We start from the raw sequence: 14,118 nt of genomic DNA on the forward strand, positions 1-14,118 counted from the left end.
TGATCTGTTTTAATGTAATACCATATTTTTAATTTTGAACAGCCATGTTCATTGACAAACCTGAACCCAATTTTCTACATGTTAAAAAGATGACATAATTCATAGGGAATTGCCTGGTTGCATTTTCTGTATCAACGTGAAATTTTGGTTTTATTTGTTCTTGAAAAGTGGGCATTGCTGGCAAGGCAGCATTTATTGCCTATCCCAAATTAGCCATGATAAGGAAGTGATGAGACATCTTATTGAACTGCTGCAGTCTGTGTGGTGAAGGTACTTGCACAGTTCTGTCAGGTTGGCACTTCCCAATAGTTAAGGAATAGTGATAAATTTCCAAGTTTGGTAGCATGTGATTTGATGGGGAACTTGAGGTGCTGGTTTTCCCATACATCTATTGCTCTTGTCTTTCAAGGCAGAGGATGTTGCAGGTTTGGGAGTTGTTGCTGAAGAAGCCTTGGGGAGGTGTAAAAGTGGTTGTTGTATCAGGTTGAGTTATTTCTCAATAATGGGGGACAGTAAGGTCTGCAGATGCTGGAGATCAGAGTTGAGACTGTGTTATTGGAAAAGAACAGGAGGTCAGGCAGCATCTGAGGAGGAGGAAAATTGACGTTTTGGGCAAAGACCCTTCATAAGGAAGGGCTCCGGCCCGAAACATTGATTTTCCTGCTCCTCAGATGCTGACTGACCTGCTGTGCTTTTCCAGGAACACCCTCTCAACTCTTATTTTTCAAAAATGACATTTTTACTCAATTAACCAAGCATATAATTTGTTATATTCTGTTTAATTATGGTTAGTTGTCAGAAACTTTCTGAAAGAGAGAAAGCAATCACCAAGTCTTATACTTGTAGATGATGCATATGATAGTGCATTTCTGGTGGAGGATGCTGGTAATTGCTCTGCTCTGAATGATGTTGAGCTTCTAGAATGTTGCTGGAGCATTCTGATCCAGGTAAGTACACACTACTAACTTGCGCTTTGCATATGATGGTATGGCTTTATGGAGGCAGTAGGTGAGTCACTTGCCTCCAGCATACCCAATCTCTGACAGGTTGCTGCAATACACATATGGCTGGTCCAGTTAAGCTTCTGGTCAATAGTAATTCCAAGGATATTGATGGTGATGGTAGTGCAACTGAATGCCAGGGAGGAATGGAATGTTAGGCTCTTTCTTACTGGAGATGTTATTGTCCAGAACAAATATTTTTTTACAGTAACATTGTACTCTACTCATGAATATTCTTTAACAGTCTAGCAACTTAGAGCTTGTCAATTGAAATCTCATCGTGATACAGGACTTCAAATATCTTATTAATTTCTGAATAAAGTCATAAGGTCTACAGCAAGGCAAAAAGCCCTTTTGCCCATTGAGTGTGTGTTGGTCAATAACAACCACTAAACTATTCTAATCCCAGAGACATTTTATTTGCATGGCAACCAATGCTTTGACTGTGTAAATTAAGTTTATGTGTGTCACAATGCTTCAATTAAAGGAAAAATATACTGACTACGGTACCAAGAAGACAAACTAGAGTAATACGCACTGACAGTATATTTAAAAGAAATAAAAGTATGACCTCATACAAGCCACACTTCTATAATTGTAGCTTTGTTTAAAGTCCTATTTTGTGATTAATACTATGCTTACAGACTTCACTGCTAACGTGTTAGGTAATCGATGACTTTGCTTAGTCTCAAACCATAGGGAAAAACATACAGCACAGGAGCAGATCGGGCGACAACTTAAAAATGTCAGTCTGCAGAACAACGATCCCTGTGAGTGCAGCTCCCTTTTAGGAGAGTGGAATCCTTTCTTGTGTTTCCCTCAATACAAAATAGAAAAGATTCTCATGCAAAATTCCTTCATTTTTTAAAATCCAGAATTTAGAAGTTAATTACAGGATTCACCATGTATTATATAAAATATGAAACACTTAAACTTGTTTCCTGTAGACTTCTACATTTGCTTAGCTCAGAATAACACTATGATTAACTTACCAATGCAGTCATTGTTATGTGAGAGCATGAATCCAGGAAAGCACAAACAACTATAGGAACCTACTGTGTTCTTACAGGTCCCATTGCCACATGGCTGCCGTTCACATTCATCAATATCTGGGAAATTGAAAAGGGAATTATCAGTTACCTTTTAATTTAGGAAAAACTTTATTTTGCATCTGATTTTCTACACATTTAAAAAAAAGAGTACTGAAATAAGTAATCAGACTAGCAAACATGCATTATTTTGATGCAACTTTTCTATTGATAGGAATCCCTTTGCTTCACATAATGTACTTTATAAAGAGAATATTGCCCTTCAATCCTTCTCCCTTTGGGTTAAATGACAACTATAGCTAATCTGGTGTCACTCTACTGCCAACGCAAATCTGAATTAGTTGGCAGAAGGCATACAAAAGCAGCATAAGCTGACTCTCTGGAATGTCCAACTAGAACCGTAGCTTGACACCACAGAGTAAATGCACGCCTTATTCCTCAGTAGCATGACATATGGATTAAACCCATGACTTCTCAACAAGGAGCTATAAGCAGTCACATGCTCATATGTTATTCATCATGCAACCTTTCTGTTGATTAATTAAGCTGGCTGGTTACTTCATTCTGCTGCAGGAGGTCTCTGAGCTTTTTGCTTTATATATTAAAAACAACTATCAGAACACATTACTCAGGCAAACAATTTGCTTTTCACAAGATCAGCTTTTCAACTGCTGTTGTAATTGTTTCTGCTGCTTTACACCCACTGAATCATTATTTTTCCTGGTGTCAATAACAGGGACTGGCAGTTCCACCATTAACTTTGAGGTCCATCTCATGGTACTGGTAAATATAAACCTCCACCAAATTTCCATTTTCTATTATCTCTCTAGTTCAGAGTACAAAAAGAAACTAGCTTGTCATACCCCTGATTTGCCACAGTATAGTAGTATGTCCAGTAATAAAGATTACACAAAACAGCGAAGTGGGTATAGGATCATAGGACTAGGAATAGCAGTAGGCACCTCAGTCCATTCAGCCTGCCTTACCATCCTAGGATATAGTTGACCATCTTTTCATTGCAGTTTTCCCACACTATCTCCATATTCCTGGACGTCATTAGTTTGCTGCCCAATGCATTATTTTCTACAATAACTTGTAGAAAATACTGTGCTTTTAATGTAGTAAAGTGCTTAAATCATTACACAGCAACATTTCCAAACAAAATTTGACAACAAGTTATATAAGGAGATTTAGGAAAGGTGACAAAACATTTGGTTCAAAAGTTAGATTTTAAGGACTATTATGAAGCCAGAGAGAAATGAAAAGTAGCAGAATCTTATAGAGTTTAAGGCTCAAACACCTGAAAAATAGTTACCATTGGTGGAGGAATTAAAATCAGGATTTTAAGGAGGAATTAAGATCATTACTGTGGGAAGTCAAAGATTTCAGAGTTCTAATGTCAGAGAAGTTACAGAGACAGAGAGATAAGACTCTAGAGGAATTTGAAAATAAGTTGTGAATTTTTAAACTGAAGCAGTACTGACCAGTAACTATTGTTGGTTTGTGAGCAAGGGAATGATAGACGAACAGCACCAGCTTAATAATGTGGGAGATGTTTTGGACATGTTGAGAATTTTGCTTTGAATTTATTACAGGAGGTAAGAAATTCCATATAAGCAGAAAAGGATTGATAAAAAGATTATTATTAAATGGAAAAATGTGCCAATTAAAAAGGGACAAAAATGCTTATATTTCTTATAGATGTTTATAATCATTTCTATATGTACTTATAAATAAAGTAAGTTGTTTAGATAACAAAACTGTCAGGCAAAGTCCCTTGTTTAATATAATAAATGTGAAGGGATGAAAATGAGAGTGATGAATAATGAATTCGTTTAACAGTTAAATCCCATTTGATCAGGTAAAGTAAAAACAGTGCAGAATAAGGTGATCCTGCTTCTCGCCCTCCTGAGAAAAACATGTCTGTAAAGATGCAGAATGATTTGATTTTTTGACATAGCTGCCGATTACTATCACAGAACTAAGACATTGTTATGGCTCAGGAGGAGACTATTTGGCACACTGGACTCGCACTGGTTCTGTTACCTCGTACCAATCTCTTGCCTTTTCCCCATATTCATGTACATTATTTCTACCCAAATTATCATTCAATGCTGTCATGCATGCCTCAATTGAACCTGCCTCCAACACATTTCCATGCATTGCATTCCATACCTTAAACACCTGTTGTGTGTAAAAGTTTTTTTTCTCGTAACACCCTTGCTTTTTTTTGCACATCAGTAAATCTATGCCCTCCTGTTTTTTTTTTCTTTCACAAGTGGGAGAAGGCCTTCTCCCTCAACACTCTATTGAACCCACTCATGATTTTGAAAATCTCTATCAAATCTCCTCTCAGCCTTCTTCTCCCTAAGGAGAACAACCTCTTCAATCTATCCTTATAACTGCAGTTTCTTATTCCTACAGTCATTCTTGTAAATAGCTTCTACACTCTCTCCAATGCATTCACTTCTTTGCTATAACATGGCTCCCACAACAGTGCACAATTCTCCAGCTGAGGTCTAACAAGTGTGTCTTGTACAAGTTCATCATCTCCTCCATGCTCTTGTACTCTATGCCCCTATTAATAAAGCTGAGAACACGATATGCTTTATTAGCTGAACTCTTCAACTGTTTTGCCACCTGCAATGATCTATACACATATACATCAAGGTCCCTCTGTTCCTGCACCCCATTTAGAACTGTAGCCCCCACTTTATATTGTCCTTGAATGTTCTTCGGCATCACCTCATACCTCCCTGCATTTAACCTCATCTGATACCTATCCATCCAATCCACCAACTTGTCTACTTCGTTTTGGAGTTCTATGCTGTCCTCCTCACAGTTTACAGTTCTTTCACGTTTGAAAAACATCCACTGACCATTACTCTCTGTCTCCTGTCACTCAGCTAATCCTGTTTCCTTTCTCTACATTGGGGAAACGAAGCTGAGACTTGGTGACTGCTTCGTAGAACACCTGCGTTCTGTCTGCAAAAAAGACCCTGAGGTTCTAGATGTCTGCCACTTAAACACATCACCTTATTCCTGGCCAACATTGCTATCTCAGGCTTGCACAGATACTTGATCAACTTCGCCCTCCTCCTTTCAAGGACCGTGTCTAACATTGCATCTTTCCTTGTTCGACTAAAAGCATATTACTGCAGGAAACTGCGAAAGACAATCTAGGAACACTTGCCCCTTGTTATCCGTTACACTACCAGTATCCCAGCGCACATTTGGCCAATTGAAGTGCCTATTATAACTACTCCATAATATTGGTACTTCTCTGTAATTTCCCTGCAGTTTTGTTCCTCTACACTTTTTTTTACTAGTTGGTAGCCTATAGGCTACAGTGAGCAATGTAACTGTACCCTTTTATTCTATAGCTCTTGCCAAATTTTCCACAGAGGGTGGTGGGTCTCTGGAATGTGTTGCCAGCAGAGGTAGTAGAGGCAGGACGGTAGATTTATTTAAGACGTGTCTGGACAGATGCATAAGTAGGTGAGGAGCAGAGGGAGACAGATACTTAGGAATTGGCCGACAGGTTTAGACAGTAGATTTGGATCGGTTCAGGCTTGGAGGGCCGAAGGGCCTGTTCCTGGGCTGTAAACTTTCTTTGTTCTTTAAACTGACTCTGTCCTTGAACAGTGAGAGACATCATCTTTCTTCAGCATTGCAATGTCTTCCTGAACTAATGGTGCTACTTTACTTTTTGATCTTCCTTGAACAACTTACACCTAGGAAAACACCCAATCTTGCCCTTCCTTAAGCCAGGTCTCCATCACTGATTATAATTCCACATTACAATCTGCATATGTGATTCTCCAGCTTTATTTACCATACCCGATGCATTTACTTACATGCACATCAACTCTATTCTGGGCTTTCTTTCTCCCTTACTCGGACTTCATTTATCAACTTATTACTTTCTATGCTAGTGCCAACTGTAGCCCTAAGTATTTCGCAGGCTATGATATTCTTCTCCACTATTCTTTCTTGTTCTCACAGCTCTGCCAAGTTACTTAAAAGCCCTCTCAATGGCACTAGCAAAACACTCTGCAGGAACCTCAGTCCCAGCTCTGTTTAGGTGCAATCATATTGTTTGCAGAGGTGCTATGTCTCTCACAGTCACTCCCGCAATCTAAAGCCCTCTAACCTGTATCATCTGTCTTGCCCTGCATTCATCTGCCTTATCCTCCCGTTCCTGTAGTGGCCTGTAAGTGGCACTGCGAGTAACCCTGACATTACTACATTTGTGGTTCTATTTAGCTAACTTTCTACCTAGCTCACTAAGTTCCAATTGAGAATCCCAGCCCCCTTTCTACCAGAATCATTGGTATCAACATGGACCATAACCTCTGGCTGGTCATCCTCCCCCCAAAGAATGCCACAAAGAGACTACAGGACATTCTTGATTGTGGCACCAGGGAGGTAGCATACCATTCTGGAGTTATGTTAATAGCCACAGAAACACCTGTCTATTCACTTAATTAATGAATCACCTATCACTATTGCTCCTCTTTTCTTCTTCCTCCCCTCAGTTACAATTGAGTCACTTGTGGTGCCAGAAGCTTGGCTCTGACTGCACTTCCTTGAGGAACCAGCAGCCTCATCAACTTCCAAACTGGAAACATGATTTGTCAGTGGGACACCAGGGGACCCCTGCACATTTCTCTTGGACTGTCTGGTGGTCACCAATTCCCTTCCTTTCTCTAGTCCCTTAATCTGCAATGTGGGCACCTCTCTAATACTTATTAATGTTAGCCTTATAACAACTTGCGTTTATACAGTGCCTTTAATGTAATTAAATACAAAACATAGAACAGTACAGCACAGTACAGGTCCTTTGGCCCTCGATGTTGTGCCGGCCTTTTCTCCTACTCTAAGATCAGACTAACCTACATAACCTTCATTGTATTAACTTCCATGTGCCTATTCAAGAGTTGCTTAAATGTCCCTAATGTATCTGATTCTACTCTGAATGCTGGCAGTGCATTCCATACATCCACCACTCTCTGAGTAAATAACCTATTTCTGACATCTCCCCTAAACCTTCCTTGAATTACCTTAAACTTATGCCCCCTAGTGCAGTACAGACCCTTTGGCCCTTGATGTTGCGCCGACCTGTGGAATCAATCTGAAGTTCATCTAATCCACATGATTCCATTTTCATCCATATGCCTATCCAATGACCATTTAAATGCCCTTAAAGTTGGCGAATCTACTACTGTTGCAGGCAGTGCATTCCACGCCCTTACTACTCTGAGTAAAGAAACTACATCTGACATCTGTCCTATATCTATCACCCTCTCAATTTAAAGCTATGTCTCCTAGTGCTAGCCATCATCATCTGAGGAAAAAAGTCTCTCACTGTCCATCTTATCAACCCTCTGATTATCTTATATGTCTCAATTAAGTCATCTCTCAACCTTCTCTACAGCGAAAAGTCTCAAGTCCCTCAGCCTTTCCTCATAAGACCTTTTCCTCCATACCAGGCATCATCCTAGTAAATCTCTTCTGAACCCTTTCTAAAGCTTCCACGTCCTTCCTATAATGTGGTGACCAGAACCGTACACAAAAGTCCAACCACAAAAATCCAGCCAGACTCTGGCTGCACCAGAGTTTTGTATAACTGCAGCATGACCTCGTGGCTCCAAAACTCAATCCCTCTACCAATAAAAGTTAACACACCGTATGCCTTCTTAACAACCCTATCAAGCTGGGTGGCAACTTTCAGGGATCTATGTACATGGAGCATAAAATCCAATAGAAAACTGGAAGGACACAAACTCAGGAAATCTGATACAAGATATCTCCACTCATTTTTCTACTTAGTTATGACCACAAATGAATATAGCCGATTGGATTGCAAAATTAGGAAAGTCATTCAGTGTGCAATTTCATGCTATGAACTTCCAAAGACCATGGTTCATTGTTTACTTACCCATACACATTGTTTTATCTGGTGTTGCTTTGAAGCCATTGCGACATGTGCAGTAGTAGCTTCCTACAGTGTCAGTACATTGACCATGACTGCAAACATTGGGGATATCATGACATTCATTACGATCTGCATACAAAAGAAATGGAATTTTCCAAAAACAGAGGAAGTAAATTTGAAACAATGAGCAGCAATCATTCTTTCATACAACTGAGGATAAAGTTTTTAACAATTAAAAATACCATCTGAATACCAAGAATTTAAAGAAGATTAAAAATATTGTAACATACAGTAGTTGGTCAGTATCTGAAATGTCAAGTGAAGACCAATTTTGCTGCATGTTCCTGCTTCAACCATTAATCTGCCTTTTTCAGATTTGATGGATCTGTATTTCTAATGTTTTGTGTTCTTCTGTACACATTATATATGTGGTAACACTAGTACACATCGGAAAGTGAACTGTGATGTTTAGAGATTGTGTTTAATTGCCTGCAGGTGATGAGCAGTCAGTTAGGATCCATTTCACTCCTATAAATAGATATAGGAACAGGATTTACCTTTTCAGCCCTAAAGCCTGTTCTGCTATTCAATGTGATTGTGGCCTTTCTCCAAATCCCTTAATATAGTTGCCTAATATAAATTTGTAAATCTCAGACTTACATGGGCGGCACGGTGGCACAGTGGTTAGCACTGCTGCCTCACAGCGCCAGAGATCTGGGTTCAATTCCCGCCTCAGGCGACTGTCTGTGTGGAGTTTGCACATTCTCCCCGTGTCTGCGTGGGTTTCCTCCGGGTGCTCCGGTTTCCTCCCACAGTCCAAAAATGTGCAGGTTAGATGAATTGGCCATGCTAAATTGCCTGTAGCATTAAGTGTAGGGGAATGGGTCTGGGTGGGTGCACTTTGGTGTGGACTTGTTGGGCTGAAGGGCCTTTTCCACACTGTAAGTAATCTAAGTAAAATGAAGAACCGATCTAGCACCAATTGCCATTGTGGAAGAGAGTTCCAAACCTCTACCACCCCTTTGTGTGTAGACATGGACTAAAGTTGTGGTTTTTAGGGTTAGGAGGTTTAAGCTTGTGTGTGAGTACTTCTAAACATATATACAAGTGTGTAAAAGTTGATACCAGTTCTATCCCCCACCAACTGAGCTTCTGGATTAGAACAATAATTTTAAATAGCATTAACAGGAACCTCTCTGCTGCTTGCTGTGAAATCATGATCATTTGTACCTAAAAGGTGGTGGAGATCTGGAACTCTGCCTGAAAGACGGTAAAACTGGGAACTATTTCAACACTTAAGTAGTACCTCGGTGTACTCTTGAAATGCTTAAGTGTACAAGGCAATGGATTAAATGCTGAGAAAAGGGATTTAGGTAGATAGGTACTTGATGGCTGGTGCTGACATAATGGGTTGAAGGGTCTCTTTCACTGCTGCAATACACTGTGATTCTGCATCTTGATAGATATCACACAACACTTGAAGCAGCCATGTAATTCCATCACATATTCTCAATCTTAATGCTATGAATGTTGAAGTACTTGTGAGAAATGGCAAGGTGATTCTCAATTTGGGTAAACACTTTCATTTCCTGTACTCTGAATGTATACTATTAACTGCAAACTTTTAGACCATGATTTTTTTTACTTCATTAGGGTGGAATGGTGACTCAGTGGTTAGCACTGCTGCTTCACACCGCCAAAGATTTTTTTTTTGATTAGATTAGATTAGATTACTTACAGTGTGGAAACAGGCCCTTCGGCCCAACAAGTCCACACCGCCCCGCCGAAGCGCAACTCACCCATACCCCTACATCTACCCCTACCTAACACTACGGGCAATTTAGCATGGCCAATTCACCTTGGGTTCAATTCTACTCTTGTGCTAATGTCTGTGTGGAGTATGCATGTTTTCTCATTTCCCCCCGCTTGAGTGGGTTTCCTCTGGGTGCTCCAGTTTTAGCCCACAGTCCAAAGATTTTCAGGTTACATGGATTAGCCATGCTAAATTGCCCATAGTGTCCAAGTATGTGTAGGTTAGGTGGATTAGCCATGGGAAATGTGGAGTTAAATGGGTAGGGTAGTGGGGTGGGTCTGGGTGGGATGCTCTTCAGAGGTTCGATGCAGACTCGATGAGCTGAATGGTCTGCTTCCACACGGTACAGATTCTATGATTCTATGTTAATGGGTGGAAAATTGTAAATTGGGGATATATAAATTATTCACGTACTCTCTGAGTGAAAGGATGTACCAACATCAACCAAACCAATTTGTTTTGCTTTCTTTCATTTGAAATATGAAAAAAACAATTACCAGTTTACTACTTTTAACAAGTTCTCAACTATCCCACTGAAGCATTCTTTAGAATGGCAAACCAATAGATCAGTAGGGTCTTAACATGTTAGTCAGCTTTTCCCAAGTACTTCTTTGGAATGTTTTTATATTCTCATGTAAAACATTCTGACCCTCACAACAATATTTTAAAATTATTATACACTTATCTTTACACAACATTCAGAAATGAATATAATTGCAGGAAAATGATATTTCCTTTTAATTAAAAACAGGTATTGTAGGTTGCAATTAAACATTTTGTATTTTTGTTTATTCTGCCTGACAACCACACAACAGGTCTTTAATGATAAGGGTTAACAACCAATCTATACATTGTGCAGTGTTTAAAATGTTTATCAAACTAGGATATTTCTTTTCCAAAAATAAGGAGATCTACCTGATATGCAGGATAAGACTGTTCATAGCTGAAAACATAATTATGTTTAGCTTTTAACAGATATTGCTTACCAATACAATGTCCTGCTATTGTGAGACGGTAACCTGGCAAACATTCGCAACGATAGCTCCCAGGAGTGTTAATACAATTAGCGTTCTGTTGACAAAGGGGGCCATTCTGACATTCATCCATATCTGAGTGAACAAAGAATACATTAACAAATTAAAATAGCTTTGGCATCACGTTCCAAATCAGGGTTTTTACAATTGATCTGATAATTGTAAAGGGAGCTCGTCACCAATACCCTTACCATAAAATTCAAACACCTATGAAGAATTAAGATGTACATACTTTTTTGTTTGTGGCTTTTGCTATTATCTTTGAACATTTTGTTTACAAAGCATGTATGGTGATATAGTAGCCCAGTTATCAAATGATACAAAAGCCATATAATACATTTTATTCAAACATATCATAAGAAAGAAGAATTTGGTTCTTAAACTGACATTCAGACAGTACCTATACTGACTTGTTCTGACACATATTATCTGATGTTCTGGAAGTCCAAAGTTGGGATGTGGTGGGAAGGAGACTCGTGTGCCGGTGGGGGGGGGGGGGGGGGGTGCAAAAGAATGTCACTGAATTGAATTATGACACCTAATTTTCTAAATATGCTGCACAAATATGCTATAATTCATTTTCTATAGTTATAGTAGCAAATTAAGAAGTTGGCAAAACACTACTTTAGCTGAGAATAAGGAAAGTTGTGAATATATTAGTGGAGAAGAAATAAAATTGGAAGAACAGCTGTGAACAGGGCTGCGGTCAAGATGGTTCAACCAACCAAATTCATTCAGTCTGAGAATTAGTGGCAAGATCTGAAGCCATAAACTAGTGCTCCTCGGAAACTGTGGCTGCCTCCAACTAATCTCAGAAGATAGCCAGCAATTAATAAAATCAGAGACACCTTCATGTAAGATTATGTCCAAATTCTAAGAAAATCTAGCCTTGAGCACACTGCACCTTGGTTTGTATACCTTGGGCTAAAATTCTCCCCAATGTTATGTTCCTAATTTCTGAAAGTTGGGGTAGTTCTGTGAGAGTTTTGTTTCCATGAGTCAACACAAAACTGGGTAGACCCAGGAACAGATCCAAAGCAGCACTAGAGCTACATGGGTTGAGAGGTGAATTGATTAGAAGGCCACCCTTGGTCAGTGCAGCACTGTCCAAGTCCTGCATGTACAGCGGAATCTCAATTATCCAGCATTCGATTATTCAAATTTCGGATTATCCGGCAAGATCGCAAGGTCCTGATGCTTGGCTAAACTATGTTACTTGGTATTCGATTAACCGAACAAAATACTCCCCGTCTGAGTCCTTTTGATAATCGAGGTTCCTTTGTATATTAGACCTTTTAGTGCTAACCCACCTCCCACATCGCTTCATAGCTCATATTCACCTCCCAGTTCATATTTCCCTCCTATGTCCTTGCATATTCTAACCTTGCTCAATGCTCCTTCCACATCCCTCCAACAATGCCCATGCCTATTCTATTAACCCCTCCCTTTTCCACACCTTCATGCATTGCATATACCAAAAGTCCCTTGCACTCAATACTCCAGGTGTGGTCTCACTAAGGACGTGAACGATTGCAGCAAGACATCCCTGGTACGGTACTTGAATCCTCTCACCATGATGACCAACACACTATATGCTTTCTTCACCCGCTGCTCGAGCTGCATGCTTACTTTCAGAAACTGATGTACAAGGGCATCCAGGTCTCACTGAACCTTTCCCTTTTCCAGTCTATTGCTATTCAGATAATAATCAGTCTTTCTGTTTTGCTACGTAAGTGAGTGACCTCACATTTATCCACATTATACCTCACCGGATCTGCAGTTTCCAATTCACTCTCAACTTGTCTAAACCACACCGAAGCACTTCTGCATTCCCCTCACAGTTCACCTTCCCACCCAGCTTTGTGTTGACTGCAAATATGAAGATATTACATTTAGTCCCTTCATATAAATCATTAATATATATTGTGAATTGCTGGGGTCCAAGCAGTGATCTATGTGATACCACACTGTTTACTGGCTGTCACTCAGAAAATGATCTGTGTTATTCTACTTTTTGTTTCCTGTCTGCCAGCCAGTTTCTATCCATGTCAGTACACAAACACAATCCCATCTGCTTTAATTTTAACACAACTCTCCTCTTATCCATAACTTATCAAATGCCTTCTAAAAGTTCAAGTAACCACATCCATTGGCTGTCCCTTATCCATCCTAGAAGCTACATCCTTTAAAAATCCTGTCAGATTTGTTAAAACATAATTTCCCTTTCATAATTCTCTGCTGACTCTATCCAATTCTGTCACTATTTTCCAAGTGCTCTACCAATAAATCTTTTATAATGGGCTTTAGCATTTTCCCTACTACTAATCTATAATTCCTTGTTTTCTCTCTAATTCCTTTCTTAAATAGTAAGCTTACATTAGCTATCCTCCAATCCATAGGAACTATTCCTGAGTCTAGGGAATCTTGAAAGATGACCACCGATGCACACACTAATCCTAGGACCATTTCTTTAAATTACTCTGGGATGTAGATTATCAGGCCCTGGGAATTTGTCAGTCTTTCCTTACTAATATAAATTTTCTTCAGATGCTCTCTCACACTGGACCACATGTTCCCCAACATTTTTGTGATGTTACATGCATCCTCCTTTATGGTGGCTCAGTGGTTAGCACTGCTGCCTCACAGCGCCAGGGATCCGGGTTCGATTCCCACCTCAGGCGACTGTCTGTGGAGTTTGCACATTCCCCCTGCGTCTGCGTGGGTTTCCTCCGGGCGCTCCGGTTTCCTCCCACAGTCCAAAGATATGCAGATTAGGTGAATTGGCCTAGCTAAATTTCCTATAATGTTTGGTGCATTGGTCAGAGAGAAATGAGTCTGGGTGGGTTACTCTTCAAGGGCCCAATTTTGTTTTCTTTTCACATACCTACAGAAACTTTTACTATCTTCCTTTATATTTTTAGCCAGTTTGCTTTTGTACCTCATTTTTTCTCCAAGTATTGCCTTTTTTGTTATCCTCTGTTGCTCCTCAAAAATTTCCCAGTCCTCTGGCTTCCCGCTCACCTTTGCTATGTTATACTTCTCTTTTATCTTCATACAGTCCTTAACTTCCCTCGTAAGCCACGGCCGCCCCTGCCGACCCTTCGGATCTTTCTTCCTCTTTGGACTTAACTGATTCTGCATCTTCTGCATTATATCCAGAAATACCTGCCATTGTTGTTCCACTGCCATCCCTGCTAGGGTATTGAACCATTGAACTTTGGCCAGCTCCTCCCTCATGGCTCCATAGTTCCCTTTGTTCAATTGCAATATTGACACTTCTGAT

General features: G+C 39.8%; 1 protein-coding gene across 1 annotated transcript in view; it reads right to left on the reverse strand.

Moving 5' to 3' along the window:
* LOC140458518 (fibrillin-1-like) overlaps positions 1–14,118 on the reverse strand; it is a 574,711-nt gene that overhangs the window by 85,377 nt on the left and 475,216 nt on the right. Inside the window, exons 44-46 of the mRNA XM_072553247.1 lie at positions 10,788–10,910; positions 7,992–8,117; positions 1,994–2,110 (exon numbers count right to left, since the gene is read on the reverse strand). Of these exons, the coding sequence (XP_072409348.1) occupies positions 1,994–2,110; positions 7,992–8,117; positions 10,788–10,910 (366 nt within the window). The remainder of the gene's footprint in view (positions 1–1,993; positions 2,111–7,991; positions 8,118–10,787; positions 10,911–14,118) is intronic.

This window comes from Chiloscyllium punctatum, chromosome 33 (assembly GCF_047496795.1).
Source record: "Chiloscyllium punctatum isolate Juve2018m chromosome 33, sChiPun1.3, whole genome shotgun sequence".
Taxonomy (NCBI): domain Eukaryota; kingdom Metazoa; phylum Chordata; class Chondrichthyes; order Orectolobiformes; family Hemiscylliidae; genus Chiloscyllium; species Chiloscyllium punctatum.